The following is a 22,516-nucleotide window of genomic DNA, read 5'->3' on the forward strand; positions in this document are numbered from 1 at the left end:
AGTTGGACCCAGTGATTATAAGAATCTCTTGACCCCCTATAATGTAATCATATAATCTGGGCTGAACATCAGCACTGAACAAGGTCCTTGACCTGATTTCTCCTCCAGCTGAGGAGCCGAGGTTAACCTGACCCAGAACTGCTGCTGTCTGAGCTCAGCTTTACTTTCACATGACATGGTGCATGCATGTTCTTTTCTCAGAGATAAGAAGACATTTGAGCGTTTCTTAATTCAAGGTAAAAAGAACCGAAGTTGGAAAAGACTTTTGTGCATCTACAGGAAGTCAATCACCACTGGAAATGGTCCAAGAGGAATAACAACAGGAATTGGAGTCTACAGACGATGGTGGTGGTGGTGTTGACCGATGAAGCGTGAGGATGGGAACATCGTCATGAGAGGGGAAACAGGCATCTAGAGGTGAGGTGGTGAAGTCACCAAATCAGCACAGTGCTGAAGTGACACTTTAAAGTTGGACGGCTGACATGTGATTGGCTGAAGGCCAGCGTGTCGAGGCGCGTGAGTGGATGAAAGCGAGGAAGAGCTGGTGCAGTTTAGAGATAGCAGCAGAGGAGACCAAACTCTCACTCTGTTTTATTCACCAGCTTTAACTCCAAACAACTTGAGGTATACACACTTTTCTGTGAATTTGTCAACAAGGGGAAACTCCTTTTTTTTCTTCCCTTTTCAACTGATTTAACAAAAAGAAATACACAGATGGTTGGAAGAAAAAAAAAATCAATTCAAGTTCTTTTTACCGTCAGATTTTACATCCCCCAACCACCTGGAAATTGTTGTATTTTCTGTCTCAATTCTCACTGCAATTTACAGTTAACTAGACTTTCACACAGCCGATTCACAGAGAGAGAATACTTATAGGAGAAAAACAACATCGGCTGCTGATGATCCCTAAGAGAACGTCATGTATTCTTTGTATCATATTAGCATACAGTAAGCTCGCTAAGTGGCTCATTTAAGTAATTAAGTGTGTGTGTCCCTCACTACAGGTGACGTTACATCATGTTACAGCAACAGGTTTCTTTGTCCTAAAGTAATTGGGAGTTCAAACTGTGTCGCCCACAGATCCCCCATCATGTTGCATAGTTACCGGCTTATCATTATACCAGCGAACGCAGGCAAACTGCTCCGTGTCTCATGGAATCACGTCTGTCTTGCCGCTCGCCTCCGGTGGAGAGAGAGAAAGAGAGAGAAGGAGAGAGAAAGAGAGAGAGAGAAGGAGAGAGAGAGAGAGAGAGCAGTGATATGAACACATGGAGTCAGTCCAGGCCTCCATACTTTTCATTATCTTCTGATTTACACACGTCTCTCTGCATTAGCGGCGCGGCACTGGCGCATAACAAGGAGAGTTACTGACTCCCAAACAGCAATAGGGCCGGGAGGACGGTGGCGGGGCGGTGGGGGGGGGGGGGAAACAGGGAGGCGTGTGTGTTCATGTGTGTGTGTGTGTGTGTGTGTGGTTGTTATTAAAGAGCAATGTCACAGCTCCTGGCTATTGTGGGGAGATAGCATGACTATAAAGGTAGACGACGTTGCAGCGGCGGGCGGCGGGCGATTTGGGGGTGCTTAATGACCCAGGAGTTGCATGATTAATGGAAAGGTTTACACGATATTTCTCCAACTTCAGGGGCCGAGTGCGAGTTGGAAAGGAAGGAAAGCCTGGGCATGTCATCTTTTAAGAGCCCAACACCCCCTCCTCCAACCCCACCCTCTCTCTGCAACCATCCCACCCTGCTCAAGGTCAGCCGAGCCTGGAAGAGAGCCCACAGAGACGACAGGGCTATTAGTGGAGTTTCTTGTCCCTCCCGGACCGCTCATGCACGCACATACACACCTAAGAATAGGAAAAAATGCACATACATCAACACACGCAGAGACACACAGGCACACACACACATTTACACAAGGGACCACCCCAGTATTGCAGGGACCTCTGGGATTGCTGTAACCTGCTTTGAGGAAGCACAACTCATATCCCTTGTTAGGCGCTGAGAGCCCGGAGGATGATGGAGTGCAGGTACAGTGGGATTGAGCAGTATCAGGCCCTTTTCTTCCTCATTACCTCACCTGCTATGAAACGCCCCATATAACATATAAACAACCACACACTTACACATTTGCACTCACTCAACCCCCCCTCCACACTCCCAGCTCCACTCCCAGCTAGCTTTATTTAATCTTCTCTTTAAGTTCTTGCAAAAGCAATCAAAGTTCCTACTAAACTCATGTTTGAAATGCTGCAATTTTTTAAAATGAAAAGTTAGAGTTCAAGTGCTAAACCCACTTGAAAAACAATATTTCCAGCGCGCTTAATGGAAAAATTAGACGGCACCTTTGTGAAATAACACACGATTGATCCAAGAGGCCTTTTGTGATGCATTATGAAAGTAAAAGTGAAGGAAGCAAAGGGATTTTTACCTCCCGCCCTCTTGTATAAGCTGTTGTGTATGTTTTGTCAGAGTTCTTGTCTCTCAGGTCTCTCAGGGACCAACTTGGTTTAACACCTTTTCAGAAACCACTGAAGCAGTTACTGCAATGGTGCGAGAAGGGTGATTATGAATGCAAATTCCCCATAAATGCCTCGTAGGGTTGTTGAAAAGGTTCTTCATGGGAACAAAAAATAAATAAATAAATAAAAAACAGCACAGTGTAGCATGATTACATCTTAAACCAGTCAGGAATGAAAAACTCATAACTTATTCAAGCAAACAAAAATAACCTCAGAGTGTGAGCCCAGAGGGTTTTGGTCTGTGAGGGAATGCAGATGTGGATCGGAGGGAAGTTCAAGGCCACTCATACTGAGTGTATCTGGCACTATTTTATAGAATTAGTTTATGTACTCTCAATGAATATAAATACACATTTATGAATTAGTGTAGTAGGTAAATTAACTAATTAAGTGAATTTGTTTTTTTAGATTAAAAACTATGGTGTCCTGTGCAACAGAAGGTTGAGCCGTGTTATTATGAGTGAGTGAGTGAGTGAGTGAGTGAGTGAGTGAGTGAGTGAGTGAGTGAGTGAGTGAGTGAGTGAGTGAGTGAGTGAGTGAGTGAGTGAGTGAGTGAGTGAGTGAGTTGTGTTTTCCACTTTTATCCACACTTGCAAAAGTAGTCTTTAGGAGAGTAGCACTAACATCACTGGATGGATACAGGTTTAGGAGTAGCCTATCTGAATTTTATTTATTTAAATAAAAAATCTATTTGGCATTTTATTCATATGGCAAACAGGTCCAAGAGTGTATAAATCTCAAAACGCTGCCCCAGCCTTTCCAACTTTTGTGAAACGATGATGTCATAGCCCCTCCTCTCTAACCTGTAACCTGAGCAACACCACTAGACGTGACATAACAACACCAACGGCGGACTACTGTCAGATCCCTGAGATACTGAAACACCTGAAACGCATCCATTATATCGTCATATTTGGACTGGCAAAACGAAATTTTCGTGTTAAGTCGACTTATACAGTTTTTATATTTTGGTATTTGTGTGGCAGCGTTACAGCGTCACATACAAGACTTACATATGTGACACAAACAGCGGTTAGAGTCCTTTTCAGTGGTTTCATGTGTATGCACACATCTCTTGATTGTTTTGTAGTGGACGAGGCCTCAAAGATAGAAAACAAATAGTAATTTTGTGACTTCTGCACAAAACTTTAAGAGCCACCGTTCTGGGTTAAAGTGGGACAGAATAATCTATAATGTAACAGAGAAACTAAACTAATGGACAGAGCACAGGCAGAGGTGAGTCATATTTGAGTCGCAATTTTCAGAACTCATCACTCGACTTGCGGGTTCTGACTGAACTCAGACTTTGGTCTTTTCTTGTCCTCCTTTTCTCACATTTTCTCTGCCATTGTGTCCCGGTGGCAGCTGAGTCATCGGTGTTCAATGTGAACCTTTTTTTCTTTTGTGCCAATCAGCTCTTTGATTGAGAAGAGCCACACTGGAGCCCCATCTCTGGTGAATGCACTCCAGGTGGTCGCATGAACCTTTGTCAGCCTGGTCACGATTTTTAACAAAAACAGAAAGAGCATGTAAATAAGTGCAGCTTTTCACAATTCTTTTCAACTACATCCTCAAATCACCCACATCGGAGTCATGCAGTCCTCACAGGTTTTTTTCACCTAGTCGAGGATGTGCTTCAGTCAAGTGCACTGGTTACAACTGAGAGCACATGTAATGCTAACTCCTGCTGATTATACATCTGCTATCTTTTGACTAAAAGGCGAAAAGGAGAAGAACTTTTTCATAAATGTTTGTTCATAACGAGATGAAAAAGTGGATCCTTCACTAATTTTATAAACTGTGTGTGTGTGTGTGTGTGTGTCTGTGTGTGTGCGTGCAGAAGTAAACTTGACCTTTTGCATCAGGGCGGGGAGTGAAGATGATTCTCAGCAGAGAGCCCAGGGTGTTTATCAAGTCTTCCTCTCACTTTGTTATGGAGTGTAATCACATCTCCTCTCAGATGGAAATAAGCTCGAATGAGGCGCTGAACTGCGACAGGCGGATATAATTGACAAGCGAAACTCTGGAGGAAGAAAAAGTGAAGTAAACTAAGTGTCACTAACAACATGAACTGTCAAAAACAGAGCATCCCCCCCCTCCACCCTCCTCCTGTCCACTGAGGAGGTCCTTTTTATTTCAGCTTGCTGGGCAGAGCCCCTGCAGAGGAGAAACTTATCACAGCTCCTGCTGTTGCTATGCAACTATCGGAGGTCTATACCTACTGGATGTGCTGTGCTCCTCAGACGGTGTGTTTCTTTCTGCACAACTTTTCCACAACAAAACCAAGTCAGTCAGTCAGTCAGGCAGGAACAGCTGCATATCAGTCATCAGGATGAGACGGACGTTTTCTGACTCAGCTGAAGTAAACAAGATGACGTCATGAGGGGGTCGTGTTTTTATAAATCTACTCTCCGATTTCATGAGGTCACTTCCAGCATCCCTGACGTCCATTACCTGGGGTCAATCTCTCAAATTGCTCCACATTATCGACCAGTTGTTAATAATCAGACTTTTATATCAGTCTGCCTTTTCAATAAAAGGGGTTAACCTATGGAACACTTTACCCACTCACCTGAAACTGGAGACTGACACAAACTTGTTTAACAGAGGACTAAAAACATGGTTAAAAGCAAAACAACAATGCTCACATGTATAAATATGGACTTTTTTATTGTTACTACTTTTACTGTTACGATCATGATTCTGTTTACTCAATCTCCTCTCGTTGATCTTGTGCTCTGTATTTTTTAGTATGTTACTGTCATGATGTAGTGTCATGCACTTGGTTTTATCTTATCTCATACTGTTGATAATATGTTCTGTATTTTTAGATTAGCCGCCTATGGACTGGTGTTGAAAATTAGCACTTGTGCTATACACACTCAAGCAAAGCATCTGGTCTGTCCACTGGAACAGTCTTAATGTATTTGTGATGTCCATATCAAATAAATAAACATAACATAACATAACATACTGGATGGAAGGGGAGTCACAATCAATAAAATCTCCCACAATGCACCTCACATATGGAACAATGTGCAGAACATTTTAAAGTTAGAGTCTCTCCCATCAGTACAGCAGCTCAAAATCGTCTCAAACCTGGTTTCACTGGGCTGTAATTGTTTTAATTGATAACTGTGTTCACTGTATTTACCCGTTTTCTAATATTTTCTGTTAGAAACTCTTGTTCTTCTTTGCTGTATTTGTTGTTCTCTCAACACCATTGTAAATGAGGACCATCCTCAATGGTCTTCAAGAATAAATAAAGGTTATAATAATAACAAAAACAAGACAAAATAGGAGTTTGGTAAAGTCATGGAGAGGTGTGGGATCAGGGGAGTTGGAGTCTTCATCATCACCACCTTGGTTTGGATTCCTTCGGTTCCTGAGATCTTTTTCATGTTGCTGAATTATCAACAGAGGTCCATGCAGTCTCCCAAACCGATCAACCAGTAGTTGAGTCCTTGCATTAGTTTCACATTAAAAGCACGGAAAATCTGTTTTGCACTGATAACTTTGACTAAAATGCCACCTTTTGTTTAATATACATAATTGAAAATGATCAAGACTCAAAAAATTCATCTTGAAATGTGACTTAAAGCTGCACAATAAGTCTCCCGAGCTTCTGGCAGGCAACAACAAAGCTGGCACGTGCACATAGGTGTAGAAATCAACATGATACCATATGAAATCAACTGTAACCATGACTAGAATCAGAGATTTCAAAATAACTTTTCACTAGTTCTGATTAAATTAGGGATACATTTGTACATGAAACCTATATTATAGTTAGCCTATAATCAATCTTGATACATTTTAATGTGATAAAGTTACATAAAACTTTAAGTAATGATCACTCCGAGTCTTGGCTCAGGAAAAGGCAGGAACACAGTAGAGTGATTGTGAACAGAGACGTGCAGGGCTCAGACAGGCCTCTGCTGCTAGAGAGCACTAAGAAGAATTGACTAGACAGCGATCACTGACAGATTTAATGAGCCTTCTGCCTCTTGAAAAAGAGCTATTATTATTAGTTTGCTCACTGGCCATGTAACCTTTAACCAGCTAAATTATACTATTAGAACTGCAGTACTTGGCACTTGAATTACCATAATCATGAATATTTATCAGCCAAATTCTATGAATTTCCCTCCGACTTGGCTCCCAGGCTGCATCTTGAATAGAAAATTAAAAAAAACTACTGTTCTCCTCTCCTCTTCCGAGCTTTTTCTTTCTGCGCCGCACGGCAGAGCTGAGTGAAAAGACGCAGCGGAGAGAAGTAGATGTCAGAGGTTTGTCCGTCGGTACTCCACCTCCTCATAATCTGAACAGACAAGTCTGCAAGAAGAAAGAAGTGGTGAAGGAAGGTGATCACTCGGAGGAGCAAGGTAGGTCTCGGATGGGGAGTAAAAAAAAAAATTAAAAAAAAACCTCGGTGTTGAGTGAAGATGTTAGTTCTCTCCTCACTCTGCTCTTTCAGTGGAGCTGAACCAAATGCTCTCTCGCACTGTCAGGCTGCCTCACATCACAGAGCTTCAAGCAAATCAGCACTTTCACTTCAACGTGTAAGCACAGGACTCAGAGACCAACTTTACATAATACTTCAGCTGCCGTTACATCTGACGCTGCTGCTGCTGCTGTTGCAGCCACAGCTTGATGACGTTGTGGATCCAGTGCTAAACTTCATCGGCCACGTCAGGGAAATAATAATACAGTCTGCCCATTACACACAGACAACAGCACTTATTCAGATTGCTACATTTACATAGAGCCAATAATAAACTAATAATGGTGACAAATTGAAAGAGTTGTTAGGCCTGCAGAGTTTGATGCACCATAGGATTAAAGACATCCTGAACAGACGTCCACATGCCCCACATGTTTCCAGTAAAACATGAAGCTATTGATTGGTAGCCAATCCAATCATAATGAATGTACGTTAAGCGTCACTTGGAAGAGAAAGAAGAAATGAGGTTGGCCGGATTTATGGTGCGTTCAAGTTCTACTAGGAAGTCGGAATTCTGACCACTGATTTGGGACATTTAATCGTGAAAGCCCCGAAATAAGGATTCAAGATGGCTGCTACTTGCTACTCTTCAACAGTAGTGAACACTCTGTAATTTTGCTGTTTATTTTATTTATCTGGTAATTGTCACATTAAAGACATGTACATAGCACTGTTCAATTCTTACCCTGTTCAAACCTCCTAACAATGGCTAGCGGCCTGTTTGTTCTTGTGCATGTTACATGCTTTTTGTTTCGGCTCTTTTAAAACGTTTGCATTGAAATCTAACCTTTCAAATTATGATATCATTATATTTTTGTCTCATTATTTTAATTGTCAATTTTTCCAACTTTGGTGTTTGTTTTTCAACCGGAAAAATGCTCAACTTGGAGGTGATGTCAATGTAAATAAAACGCACATCATACTTCAGGGGAAGGCTGTAAAAATTCCTGAAAAAATTTCAATTCAGTGCAAAATGAGCAATGTCCTTGAGTGCAGGATGAGTCATCAAACATCCAAAATCATTTTCCAAGGAGAAAATACACATTTTGATGTAAAAAAAAAAAAAATATATATATATATATATATATATATATATATATATATATTCACCTCTGACATGAATTTGGCAAATACCAACTGATAAATGAATAATTAACATGTGGGAACAGGAATAAAGCTGGACATCACATACATTTTTCATTTCATGGTGTCTTTAACGACAGCACCGTATTAACGTGGCAACTTCAACCTTCCCTGTGGCCATCAATAAAGTTTTATTTCACATGAAAGTGCCAAAGCCTTTGTGAAGTATATTTTTAGATCCAACCCGGTATGTCCCTACTTCCCCACCTCCCACTGCTCTCTGCACCGTGACGCTGCTGCTCGGCCACGCTGAAGGGATATCCTGTTAATTTTAATGCACAACCAGCCTGCAAGCAGCCCCTCAATCTACTCAGGAGAAAATTACAAAGCCCAATCAATACAAACGTGTCCTACAAAGTTAAATACCAGCTCGCCTGATAAACAGCCACTTCTCCCACGTCATACGGCACCGAGGCAATCTGCCACTACAAATTGCTTTGGAGGGACAGCAGCAGGCGGGAGGGAGGGAGGCTGCAAGGCTTCATGGGAGGAAAATTAGGAATGTTTTGTCTTTTCCTTTTTTTAATAAAAGTCTTGCACTTGAGTGTTTTCCTCCTTATCTGACTCACTCATGTTGCTCATCAAATTCGTGTTGTAGCAACAAAGTCCATTTGGTCTTAGAGAGGCTAAAAGAGGCTAAAGTTAAAGGGTTAATCCAACTTATTATTCAGTTCATAATGGCAACTCAACATTCGCTCCATGTTGTAATAATATTAATTTTCTTTGTTTGTTTTGCTCAAACCAAATATCAGTGAAGGATGTAGCTGTCCAGACCAATCATATTCAGTTGACAGCTGGTTAACATGTGGAGTTAATGAGCTGTGTGATGACACAATGACATTTGTTCCATTGACAGACAACACAGAGGAAACACGGAAATAAGACGAGCTTTATATAGTGAATTAAGATGTATTAAAATACTGATACTGAATACTGAAGCTGGCTGGGCTGAATGTACATGTACAATTATTTTACATTATGTAAAGTTCCACTATGTAAAGAGCAACCTTTATTTATTTATTCTTATTATGTATGATATTATTTACTTATTGTTGTATTATTATTTAGTTTTTGTTTTATTACTTCCTACTTAATTTGTTGTTATTATTTTTTATTTTGTATCTTTTTAGCCTGTTTTTATTTCATTAAGTTACTTGCGTATTTAATTCTACTTGGGGATTTGGGGTGGGATGTGATGTTTTTATTATGACAAGAACTTTGTGTTGCATTTTTAATTGTATAATATTAAATATACATTTTAATTGTAATAAACACGGTAAAACGTGTTCTCTATTTTATTTTTTTGCCTAATTTTTCTATTTCTCATGTGTTATTTGCCAGCCTGGGTTCAACTGAGTATCTTATTTTATCATTATTTAGAGATGCTTTTAAAACCTCACAGTGTAGATTATAGGCCTGAAATTTCGCATTAATTAGAACCAACGGGGCCCAGAAGTGTGAAAAACACGACTCAGAGCAGAATTACACAACAGAAACACAGGCAGCATCGTCTTTTTGTAGTTTACCCTCTTCTCTTCCTGTGGGGGCAGATGGGCTGAGCTGAGCTGAGCTGAGCTGCAGTGATGCTTTTATGTAACACCGAGGTATGTATGTGTGTGTTCGCTGCTTGCGTGATTGTGTGTGGGGGCGTGTGTTTGTTTGTTTGTGCAAGGATGTGTGTGTGTGTGTGTGTGTGTGTGTGTGTGTGTGTGTAGGTGTGTGTGTGTGTGTGTGTGTGTGTGTGTGTGACAGGATGTGATTTCATTGAATGTGCATTAATCCCTCCCACCTTGCGTTTTCATATTTCTTTAAATGTTGAAATATATCATAATAACATCAACAGTGAAAAACAAAAACATACCTACTGAGTGCTCTTGTCAGGCCATACTGCACCCACACACGCATATATACACACATACACACACACACCACATCACAAACCTCCTTCTCGATAAACCTGGACTGTGCACCCAGATACAACCAAGGATAAATGAAGAGGCTGCACTTAGAGCAGAGCAGACTAAATCCTTCTGGGGCTTGTGTGTTGTGAAACATAGCGGTTTTTTGGGGGGAAAAAAGAAAAAGAAATAGTTGCCAAGTGAAACAATTTCTTAGTGAAATCAAAAGCAACACAAATGGGATCTCCACTGTGTTTTCAGCGGCGACTCCTGAGGGGAGCGAGAGGAGGAGGAGCTGAAGGATTTAATGTGCACCAGTGCCACAACTGTGAAAGCATCAATAAGTTCATGGGCAGTAAAGCCCTCCTGGGTGTGAGATTGGCTCTATTGATTAGTCTCTCTGAAGATAACATCCTCACTTGTGGACCTGTCTCTTAAAAAAAAAAAAGGGGGGGGGAGAAAAAAAATCCTGAAGTTTACTTAGTCACACCTCCTCAGTTTGGTCTCTAATCTCTCCTGCAGCAGAGATGCACAAATGGAAAACACACTAAAGAGGAAACAAAGCTCTCTGCATGTCAGTGAAGTTAAAGGGATAGTTCAACATTTTGGCAAATTGGCCCATTGCCATAATCCCTATAGTTTTAGGAGTAGGTTTGTTACCTTTAATTGTCGGTGCAAGCTATTTTTAGAACGGCGGAGCAGAGCCGCGAGCTGCTCAGAGCTACGCTACGGAGGCTCATGGGATTTCTTGGTTTCCCTCATCAAACTCGTCAAATACACAATCCAACAACTCCAAAACGCTCTGGTGGACAAGTTGTGACCTGCACATTCACCACGCTATGAGATAATAACAGAACGTTACCAGACAGAGTTGTTTTAGAGGTAAATACAGAGACTGCTTGCTGAAAAACTGTCCCTGAAGGCAACGTGCATCAGCGGTTTTGCATGAATTTACCTCTAAAACAACTCTGTCTGGTAACGTTCTGTTATTATCTCATAGCGTGGTGAATGTGCAGGTCACAACTTGTCCACCAGAGCGTTTTGGAGTTGTTGGATTGTGTATTTGATGAGGGAAACCAAGAAATCCCATTAGCCATCCCATTGCCTTGCCTTGCCTCCGTAGCGTAGATCAAAGGTAACAAACCTACTGCTATGACTACAGCGATTATGGCAATGGGCCATTTTGCCAAAAATGTTGAACTATCCCTTTAAGTGTTTAATTTGCACAAGAAATGAAAAGGCACTTCATGAGCATGTGTGTGTGAGTGTGTGAGATCCAGACCATGGTGGGCGAGTGTCTTGGCAGAGGTGAAATCCACTGCTGGGTATTGATCCGAGACCATGTGATCCAGCTCTCCTCTTCTCCCTGCGGACTCGGCTCCCTCATCGCCCGCATCCGCCCGCATCGATTATTCTGAGCCGGGGGGAAGCTGGATGTGCACAGCCACGACGTCGGTCAACCACACATGTGCCGCGGAGCAGCACCTTCCCACTTAGCCTCTGTAACCCTAATTGGTTCGCCTTTGAGTTTTGTTTTTTTATCGTCAGTCATTTGTGCTGTGATTGGATACCACGGGTCGTAATTTGTCAAACGCTGTTTTGCAAGTGTTGCCGATAACTTTGAGTCTTCAGTATGCAGCTCTGAAAAAAAAAAACAATACTCCCACAGCCATGAATAAAACATAACAGCTTCACCTATAGCGTCTAATGTGTTAATTGTTTTCGCTTTATGAAGACTACACGGGCTCCGTGTTTTAAAATGTATGAGATATAAAACTTCTGGAACAAGAATCAATAAGCTATTGTTTCTGGATTCCATAAATTTATCATGGAATATAATGAACATGTAGTTTGTTTTGGTGTTATTGATTGCAACGCAATAAAACTAAAACTCCTTATTGATCACAGAGGCTAATATAAATTTCCCGAGGCCTCTCACTACAACACTGTTTTTTTTTTACAACAGCAGAGACAGCAGGCGCAAATGTTGGTGCATGCAGTGTCCAGGTGGCGGTACGAGGGCCACACAGATTATTGCCATAATGAAACCTTATTTATTTATTGAAATGAAAAACCAACACTGTCACCCAGGGGCCTTTAAATGTATATTGATATATCATATATGATATAGCCTACTTTAAGTCACTCTGGTTTAAAATGGCTTGTACGTGTGCTGTGTGTGTTAGTGCACAATGTCCAAAATGTGTACGCTGATTAGGCATAGGCTACACAGCGTAATTTATGTCACATGAATATATAGAGACTTGACATAGACACTGCCACCCGTCTGTACAAATGTGCATAACTTGGCTCCTACACGTGTAGTCGTAATAATAATAGTGCAATACTAATGTATAGCAATAAGAAGGCACACAGGTATGTTATACAATGGAAGGGCAGGAGTCACAATAACAAGCACAGGGTTGCCAACTCTCACACTTCTGGCATGTGACACACACTTTCACCTTCTGTCTCACACACTCTCATGCTCAAACGATTCTCACAACAATTCTCACACCAAAAGCGCTCGTGGTGTAAGCTCTCAAATAACTACCTGATTGGTTTGCGATGCTTATCCACGCAGCCTAAAGCCTATATGAGTACGAGCCAATCACAGCAGCACAGCAGGGGTGAGAGTTGACTCCTGCAACCTCCTCACAACAGTGGCACAGTGAGCAGCATCAATGCAGACATGCAGCTCCTAAGTCCTGCTCTTGGCACATCTATAATCAACCTTAAGTCCTTATTAACAGGCCTGGAAGTTCATAAGCATTAATTGTTGGGTCGAACCTGGTCAATAAAAAAGAAAAAAGGAAAATCAAGAAGAAGCACAAGGCCCAACCTGACCCACTCACTCAAATACAATCTAAGCCAATACAAAAAGAAACCAGGACCATGTACACTTGGGGTTGAAAGAAAAAGAGAGAGAGAACCAAATGAACATCAACAAAGTTAGCAACCCTGGTAAGCAGCAGCAGCAGCAGGAGCAGGAGCAGCAGCTGCAAAAAGTGAAGCAATGGCGACTGAAGCAGAAAGCAGCGAGAACAGGAAGTGATAGTCTACGTAGCGGCGAAGCCAGGGGTCAGTGAAGCAGCAGCAGCACTGTCCTTACCTTACTGAGGAGTCCGGAGGGGTCAGCAGGTCCTGGTCCTGGTCTGGGGGGGTCCAGCGGGGGGTCCTCCTGACGAGGAGAGGAACGAGGAGCTGCACGCGCTGCTCCGGAGCGTCTATGGTGCGCCGGTGATGCGTTCAGGATACGCTAACAGAAAACGAACAGGTGAGTTTACCTGAGCTAACGAGCAGAATGTAAACAATACTGCAGCGCGCATACCTGTATCCCTTAGTCGCTTATTATAACATAACCAGGATCAACAGCGACCAGCTGACCATGATGGTCAGCTAAGGAAAACAAAGGGGGTTCAATACTGAGACTAAATCATCTTTGGCGGGCTGCAGGCCTCAAGCCAGGAAGTGAGAGCTAGGGGAGGGACACAGGGCCTGTCCCAATATGCACACTCTCGATCACATTTACACAGTTGGGCACTTGGCGTGCGCGTTGAGGGTAGGTGCGCCAGTGTGTCCCATTTCTCCAACGACAAGTGCAGCGTGCATGATTTGCACTTTACCGCATCAGAGCGGTGTTTGACCAAGTAACAATCCCACAATGCACCAGAAGGCTGCCGTCACCGGGAGCAAGCCACGTTTAGGAAATGCCATCAAATAAATTTTGATAAAATGAATTTGACTTTCTATCTCATAATTATGACTTTTTAATCTCATATTTATATTCTTAAATCTCATATTTTTCAATTTCAGTTTTGTTGTCTTTAGGCTTAGTTTACTTTCACATCTGATCATTTTTTACCTATCACCTAATTATGAATTTTCTCTATTGATAATAACTTATGTGAATATTTTTCATTACACTCTGTTTAATACTATGTGTTTTTATTTTTTCTTGTCTTCTCTTTTCTTTTTTTACTTGCAATTTGAATCTTGCACATAGAGACACTTTTGGAGTAGAAGAGACTGTGATCCAGCAGCACTGTTTATTGCTGTGCTATGTCTGTGTGTCGGACTTGTAGTGTGCACAATGGCACGCAGATGACAGGCTGCACTTGTCATGTAAGTCCTGATTGCTTTTAAATATCCCTGCACGCTTGGCCACTTAATACATGTTTGCACAATATATGCAAATGTACGTTCCACCAGAAAAACGTCACCAAAGTGTGTGCGTAACCAAGCGCACTCAGCCAAGTGTGGAGAAATGGGACAGGACCACAGACTCCTTTAGTGGCCTATTACTGCTACACATATTTATTTGATAAATCTCACTCTTTTTTTTTATTCATCTCCATGCAGCTTGTGAAGTATCATATAGCCAGCTAGGATTAGATCTGTCTGCACTATTCCTTCAGAGGAGATACCAGTGTGTGTTTCCTCTGGGGGAGCATCGTGAAGAAGATGTCTGAGCGGTGGTGGTGGTGGAGAAGCAGCAGCTGTCAGACGGAGGAGCTGTAAACAACTTTTTGAACAAACCCCACAGTCAGGGAAACTTATTTAGAGGAGAAAATGGAGGTGAACAGTAAAAATCTTTACCTAAAGCGCCGGCTGAAGGATGGAGTGGGGTGTCCTCAGACATCCATCACAGTTTACAGCCAGTGATTTCTTAGACTGGGAGGAAACTGCACCTGAGCTAAAGGAGGGAGGGGGAGAGGACGCCATAAAACTTATTTTCAATCAAACAGCGACTAATACAAGGTCAGAATCATCGTTATCAATCTAGATATCAATACTTTTTATCATTAAAGGGATAGTTCAACGTTTTGGCAAATTGGCCCATTGCCATAATCCCTACAGTCATAGCAGTAGGGTCGTTACCTTTAATTGTTGGTGCAAGCTATTTTTAGAACGGCGGAGCAGAGCCCCAAGCTGCTCAGAGCTACGCTACGGAGGCTCATGGGATTTCTTCCCTCATCAAACTCATCAAATACACAATCCAACAACTCCAAAACGCTCTGGTGGACAAGTTGTGACCTGCACATTCACCACGCTATGAGATAATAACAGAACGTTACCAGACAGAGTTGTTTTAGAGGGAAATGCAGAGACTGTTTGGTGAAAAACTGCTACCAACGGGAACATGCATCAGTAGTTTTGCATGAATTTACCTCTAAAACAACTCTGTCTGGTAACGTTCTGGTCTTATCTCATAGTGTGGTGAATGTGCAGGTCACAACTTGTCCACCAGAGCGTTTTGGAGTTGTTGGATTGTGTATTTGATGAGTTTGATGAGGGAAACCAAGAAATCCAATGAGCCTCCGTAGCGTACGTAGCTCTGAGCAGCTCACGGCTCTGCTCCGCCGTTAACAAACCTACTGCTATGACTATATAGGGATTATGGCAATGGGCCAATTTGCCAAAATGTTGAACTATCCCTTTAAAAGCCACTCGTGTATCATGATTTGTTAGGTATATGCATTATTTATCAGATAAAGTCTCTCATTTTTGGGTAGCTACCAGATTTTAGAGCTGCTGTCACGTCCTCCATGTGTTCCCCATGAGTTTTCCTGCTTTATTTTGAAAATCCCTTGTGTCCTCTTCCTCATCCACCTTGTTGCCCTGCCCGTTCATGTTGTGTTAACCCTTTATGCAGTTCTCCTTGTGAGTCTTTTGACCTTTGTACTTCTGTTTTTCCCGGTTCGTGTCTTTCTGAGGTTTGCTTTATTTTGTTGGATTTTTCCGTCAGCTGAAGTCCTTTTTGCGTTTCCTTTATGAATAACCTTTGTTATCCCGATACCCTGCATCTGTGTTGCCTTGCGAATCCCCATCAGATCAGTGGCAGCTGCTACCTGTGAGACTGTAGGTTTGATTCCCAAGTGAAGCAGAACAAACAAAAGTGGCTTCATTCATTTATTCATGAAGATCTTTGGGTTGGAAAAAAAACAAAACATGCACAGCATCACGGCATTTTTCATCACCGTCTAATCACAGTCATTTTAGAGGCAGATCATGACAATTACAGTGGTGAGTTCCTAACTTTATATTATTATTTTTATTATCATGCAGAATTTCAAAGAGTAAAACAAGGGGAAAAACAGATGGCAGATATTCGTGCAAACAGAGTCTCCTGTGTCTTTCTAGCTTCTCTCACTGTGATACTGAAACTCTGACACAGTGTCATTAGATGTGAGAAGGTGTCAGACTTGAGTCTTTTAGTGTATAACAGGCCTCGTGGTTTTGGGGGTCGCAGCCAATCTGTGCACGCTCCAGTTGGTTTGGTGAGCAACCAAACACATAAATAAAGAGAAAGCCAAAACTATAAAGAAAACAAAGCCCAAGTTATAATTAACCAACTTCATTTTTTTTTATAGATAACTTTTATATTGAAGCACTGAAGCTGGCTTCACATGAACGTCCGTTTGGACAATCTGCAGAGCGAATCTGTGTGATCGTCAGCGGCCATTAGCATTCCATGTGATGCACATCCAAGCGCTGATCCTCGTTTAATTTGCTTCCCAGCTTTATCTGAAGCAGCCAGAGATAATGCAAACAATCTCGCTCTGTTAATTGAAATCCTGATTAATTAAGAGACCGCTTCACTCGGTGTGGCTGGTGGAGAGAAAACACTATAAAAAAAAACTGTCATATTAGACGATGCACATCACACACACATACTGTATGCCAGAAAGAAAAGCAGACTCTGAAACCTAATCTCTCCAAACCTGACAGACTTCAATGAAATATGGATCAGTCTCTGGGTTTTTCAAACGTCTTCTGTGTGCTGCTGCTGCTGCTGTGCTGAAACACAACTGTAAAACAAATAACAATAGATCTGTTGTATACCCAGAGGAAGGAAGCTTGTCTGACTAATATTGAGCCCACATGGGGAGTGGGAGTGGGAGTGGGAGTGGGGGGGTATCAGCCTCTCTGAGTCCGACTACCAACAAAGTTAGTTGCTGCAGGATAGTTTTTCATGTGTCATTATTTCCTTGGACCAGTGAAAATCTAGATGTGAAGCTATTTTCTCAGAGATTGTAGAACCTCCCAGATGTTCTGCTTGGGAGAAACTTGTCCACTTCATTTACTCCTTCCATTTGTTAAGGGCTTTTATGAAAGTCACGCACCATCTGCATGGCAAAAACACTCCTGTGTGGAAACTTCTCTCCCAGGAGTGTGTTCGCTGCTGCAAAACGCTCGACGACGACGACGCCTAAACTGTTAAATGAGGAGATTTATATTGTGGTTTGTCTCTGTGACCTCTGCTGCGTCTTTTTGAGTTATTTATTTAACTTGGTGCCTAGTGTTGTGGACCACATTTTCAAGGTCTTGGTCTTGGACTTGAGGATTTTTGTGACATTGTTTTGTTTTTTTTCACCCGCAAATGTCTCTCTGTCACTCGCTCTTTGGTTTATGTGATGTAATTCAAGAACTTTACGATCTTGTTTCTACAAAAGTATCTGCTTGTTAGCCTGGGTTTACCCATGCTGCCTTGCGCGCAAATTTATTTCAGCCTGGAAACCACGGACCAATTTTTCCCTCGACGAGGGAGCCAATTACAGAACGGAGGAGGGGGCAGCAAGACGATGACGACACACCGAAGTGACTTTGTTGATGGCTTGTCGATCCAACATGGCGGCAGACGCTTTACCTTTCGATGCAGCGTTAGAAAGTCTTTAGAGGAAGTCTTTAGCAAGTTTATTTTTGAAAAAATATGAGCGACATTTAGTGTTTTTTTCTTTCACTCTACATACGTCATCGGATATGATTGATACGATTGGCTATAAGCTACGTACAGACGCATTTGATAGACATTCGTAGCGCCCAATAAACAGCTCTGGGCTTTCGTAAACCACGCCTCAAATACGAAAAAATGAACAGGTGGTTCCCAGACCGAATCTCAGTCTACATTGAGATGAGGTCTGGTGTTAGCCAGGCTAGCTAGCTGCTTGTGGGTAACCATCTGAAAAACTTGGTTGCACCATTGTTCAGCAGGTTATGAGCCGTGTTCTTCTGTTCAATCCAAACTTTGTTTCTTTGTTTTGTTTGTGGTTTCGGTTTTATATCAAATTATCTTTTCTTTTTAGCTGAAGAATAATATAAACTTCAAACCACATGATTATACTGGTAATGAATACAGTAATGGTCTTGAAAATGGACTCGGTCTCGCCCTCTCAAAGTCTTGGTCTTGGACTCCACAACACCATTGGTGGCTGAAGTGAAGCTGTTGTCGGTCAAACAAAGTGTAATGCACACAGGTAGGTGGGCTGCTAGGTTGGCGAAGGCTGCGGTGTGTTTTATTTTGTTTCTTCTCGGAGCAATGGAAAGCTCTGGTCCATCTCTGAGTAAGAGATCAGCTGCCAGCGTTAGAAGCCAGAACAATCTGTTCCCTCAGGACTCAATTTGTGCATCATTTTGTTTTTAGACTCTCTCTCTTACACGCTCTCTCTCTCTCTCACTGACATTTTTAAAGAAACACATGACCTGTGGTTATTTGTTCATGATAAACAGATTGAACAAAGGTATAAAATCCTTTTAACAGGTTGGAGTAAGGCTATTAGAAACTTAGTGCTTTTTTTGGAGTCTATTTTGGCTTTTAGCTTTAAATACAAACAGCTGATCACATTAGCACATTAGCACTCAATTAATTAAATAGAAAAGCTTCAAAAAGGGCAGAAAGACTCATTACAAGACAAAACAAATGAAGTGCAGCAGCATCTTAGAGGTGCCTGTATGTGCTGCTGCTGCTGCTGCTGCTGCTGCTGCTGCTGCTGCTGTGAGTTTTTAAGTCTCTTAACTGTGTGTGTTGGTCCGAGTCACACAGGTGTGAATTGCTGTGAAGCCGGCGAGCTCCTGTCATCTCTCCCACGCTGACAAGTCTTGACATGAGATTGTCACGTGACCTCTGAGACTCACATGTCAGGCTGAGGTCTGAAGGAACCACAGAGGTCTGAAGGAAGGATGACGACTGCAATGACTGTCCATCAAGGTGCAGCAGCAGCTGAGCATTCACTTACACACACACACACAGTTGCTCTCCAGACTTGTTTGAGTCTCTGCCAAAGAGGTTATGTCTGCATCTTTGTGTCTCTGTCTTGAAAACTTGAAATTGAAATTTGTTAGAAACTTTTTTTCTCTCTATCTTTCTCTGTACTGGAGATAATAACAGTGTGTTCAGTCTGGACACTACAGTTCACTGTTTGTCACTATAGGTTCACCTACGTGTGTCGGCCGCAGCGGCTCTGAAGGCCACGTTTCCCAGAGTGTAGATACATTTTTTTTTTAAAGCCTGAGAGAGGGAGAGATGCTGATGCTTCGTTTCTTTACTCCTTTACTCCCAGCAGAGACATTCATTCCTATTCAGGACACATATTCATTTTAACCCATATGCAGTATAGTCTGCAGTCTGCTATAGACAAAACATGCAAACACTATTATTGGCTTTTACATTTGCAAATTACATTTTCACATATCACTCATTAGACAGGTTTCTCAGACATGTTATGATTGTGTGAAGGCTCTAACTTTCTCTTATTGATGATAAGTCTATGTTAAATCCTCCCATACAACAGGATGCTTTTATTTTGAAAACCTGCAAACATAAGGGCTCAGCACTTGCTATCCACAGCTGCATCAACTCAGACATTCAAACATAAATAATGCACTAAACAAAACTCATTCCTGTTTTTACATCTATAGCACACTGACTTTTACTGCATGAAGTCAGCTACAATATAACAATCACGCATTTACATTGGCAACACTAAATTATCACTTAACAGTTAGCCTCGCGTCACCAGGATCTTCAGAAAGGAGAAGAGCCTGGTTTCTGTTTACTCCAAATTTTGTCTGCATTCTCGTTCTGGTGTTCTAGCGGATCCGGAAATCACCAAATTCACCAAAGTAAAAGTGTTCACCAACATAAACCTTAGATAGACAAAATAGACAATAACTTGTAATACAATAAAAGAAAAAGGTTAACTTAATGGCTCTAGGATTTTCTTGTAAACTATATTCCTCAAATTAAAAAGTTTCACCGCATTTTATTAGCTTGGTGCTTTTATTTTGACGGAAAGGCCTGTCTCTCGGCCCCAGACTACTTAACAGTGCATCAGACAATGTGACACTCAAACTTGTGATTTTACATCCTTTTTATTGGATCCTGTTTTTGTTTTGGTAAATATGACTTCACGTGTTTAAAATAAATTTTAATTTTTTAATTTTTTAATTTAAATTTTCATTTTTTTTTTCTAAATAGTAAACAGATTTCCTGTAACTGTTTGACCAATCTCTCTTTCGATGTAAGTGCCCTGGTGACAAGTGCAGACTTTGACTGCTGCAAAATCTGATGTTGTCTCACCTGTAGATGGCACAACAGCAGCGTGATGAATTTCAATCGACCCGCTCAGGGCTCCCAGACAGGATTTATGTATTCTCTCAAACTCATGGATATCTATCACCACGTGTAGCTTGATACCACCGCCGCCGCCGCCACCACCACCGCTGATCCCGATGCAGATTAAAAGCACGTTTGTGCAGCCTTGACAGAGTTTTTCTGCCTTACTGCTGTGATCCGCGTTTGTGTCTGGGTGTTGTCTTTGTTGTTGTTGTTTTCTGAGGACACGCTGAACTCCTGAACTTTCTGCTGAAACAAGACATAAAGTTCACTCTGACTTCCTCCTTTAAAGACTATGCTAAGTAGGTGATACTGTAGCCTGCTTGCATCTTGATTCCTCAGCAGGTCTGAGTCGCTGCTGACACTGACAGGAGACTTCACGTGTCTTCAGAGTCGTTGTCAACCTTTGTCACGTCTTCTAGCTTTCATGCCTGGAAAGAAAAAAAACTCATGGTTTGTGATCTCTATTAGAGGCTGGGGGTCTTTCTCTGCAATGCTGCATGTTGCGCACACATCACCCCAGGGCAGCCATGCACGCTGCATCCACAACACAGAAGGATGCAGTGGGAAGGGCGAGGGCGGGGGCACGAGAGGCACCACCACCTCTGAGGAGAGAGAGAGAGAGAGAGAGAGCAGTGACATGAAAATCAGGTGTTGATGACAGGTGTCAGGGGTAATCACTGTTGTTTGGGAGCAAACAACCTGATCCTCATATTGAAATATGGAGGCTGAAGCGTCACAGGCTATAAGCTGCAGGCTGCTGCTGCTGCTGCTGCTGCTGCTGCTGGTTGCTTCATATCCCTGTGCTAAGCTGCATACAGTGACAGTGACAGTGGATGTTTTGACAGGCCGTCTGATTTGTGGTGACACGCTGTACTTTGCAAGCACGACAAGTCCACTGGCCCCCCGCTGTCATGACGACAAAAAGAGCATCCGTTAACTGGCCTTTTTCTTTTTCAAACTTCTACCAGCGAGTGATAAATTGCAACGACAACAAAAAAGAAAATACAACACAGTGTGCACCGTGTATAGGACCGTGTCTCATTAACCGAGGAGCGCCCCGTCGTAACGAGCAATTAATGCGAACGGCAGCCACCTCTGATTGGCTGCATCACTAAGCCTCCATGCATCACAGCGCATGGCGGCGAGCACTTCAAGACGTAATGACCCTAACTCATTACCCGTCAAATGTGTGTTTTGACAGCGGCGGCAGATTGAGTGCACTTTCTCTGTGTGTGTGTGTGTGTGTGTGTGTGTGTGTGTGTGTGTGTGTGTGTGTGTGTGTGTGTGTGTGTGTGTGTGTGTGTGTGTGTGTGTGTGTGTGTGTGTGTGCAGTCTGATATCTGTGTGCGCAACCGTCTGACATGACAGTCTTTCACCCTGCGCTGCTCCCAGTTGGGTTGATGATATGGAAAGACGTCATATTTCATGATAACTCTGACAGAGCAATAACAGGGTACAAGCTGTTTCGCTGATGATGTAGGAAATCAGTGAACCTGCAGTTTTAACGTTTTATTGTTTTGTTGTTTTTATCATGTTTGCATTGATGGCTGTGTACGTGGAGAGAAAGCCAATGTGCGAAACGCGCTTCGAGTGTCACGCAACACTGGGAAAGTGTCGTACAGGTGTTTTGCATTTACTGTACCGTCTTATGGCTGCAGTGTAGTCACATGACTGTATCTGTATATGTGGTGGAGGGTTTCTCAGCTGTTTCCCAGAGCTCCACCACCAACCATGGTTTCACATACAGATAAAACCGAGCACCACTGACACCTCCACCCTCTGTGCATTGTGTGTTTACCCTGTCAAGTACAGTCCACACATCAGACTACTTGTCTCAGCTTCATTATACTCCCAGATACCGGTGTCAGCCAGAGGCGTATAAGCAAACTAAGTGTCTGTTTAGAGCCCGCTGAGAATATGAAGTGTCCAACAAGAGCTTGATTTTTTTATGGATTGGTGATTTGTTATGTCAGTGTCAATCATACAAATTGTGAACAGGCTTGAAAATACTGAGTATAACTTTTTAAGGGTGTGTTAGATAAACAGAA

General features: G+C 42.2%; 1 protein-coding gene across 1 annotated transcript in view; it reads left to right on the forward strand.

Moving 5' to 3' along the window:
* Positions 1–13,005: 13,005 nt before the first annotated feature.
* The window catches only part of eif4g2b (eukaryotic translation initiation factor 4, gamma 2b), a gene marked incomplete at its 5' end in the record, with an annotated part of 54,060 nt that continues 44,549 nt past the window's right edge, over positions 13,006–22,516 (forward strand). Inside the window, 2 exons of the mRNA XM_083974372.1 lie at positions 13,006–13,150; positions 13,239–13,346. Of these exons, the coding sequence (XP_083830498.1) occupies positions 13,006–13,150; positions 13,239–13,346 (253 nt within the window). The remainder of the gene's footprint in view (positions 13,151–13,238; positions 13,347–22,516) is intronic.

This window comes from Trachurus trachurus (assembly GCF_905171665.1).
Source record: "Trachurus trachurus genome assembly, chromosome: 6".
Lineage (NCBI taxonomy): Eukaryota > Metazoa > Chordata > Actinopteri > Carangiformes > Carangidae > Trachurus > Trachurus trachurus.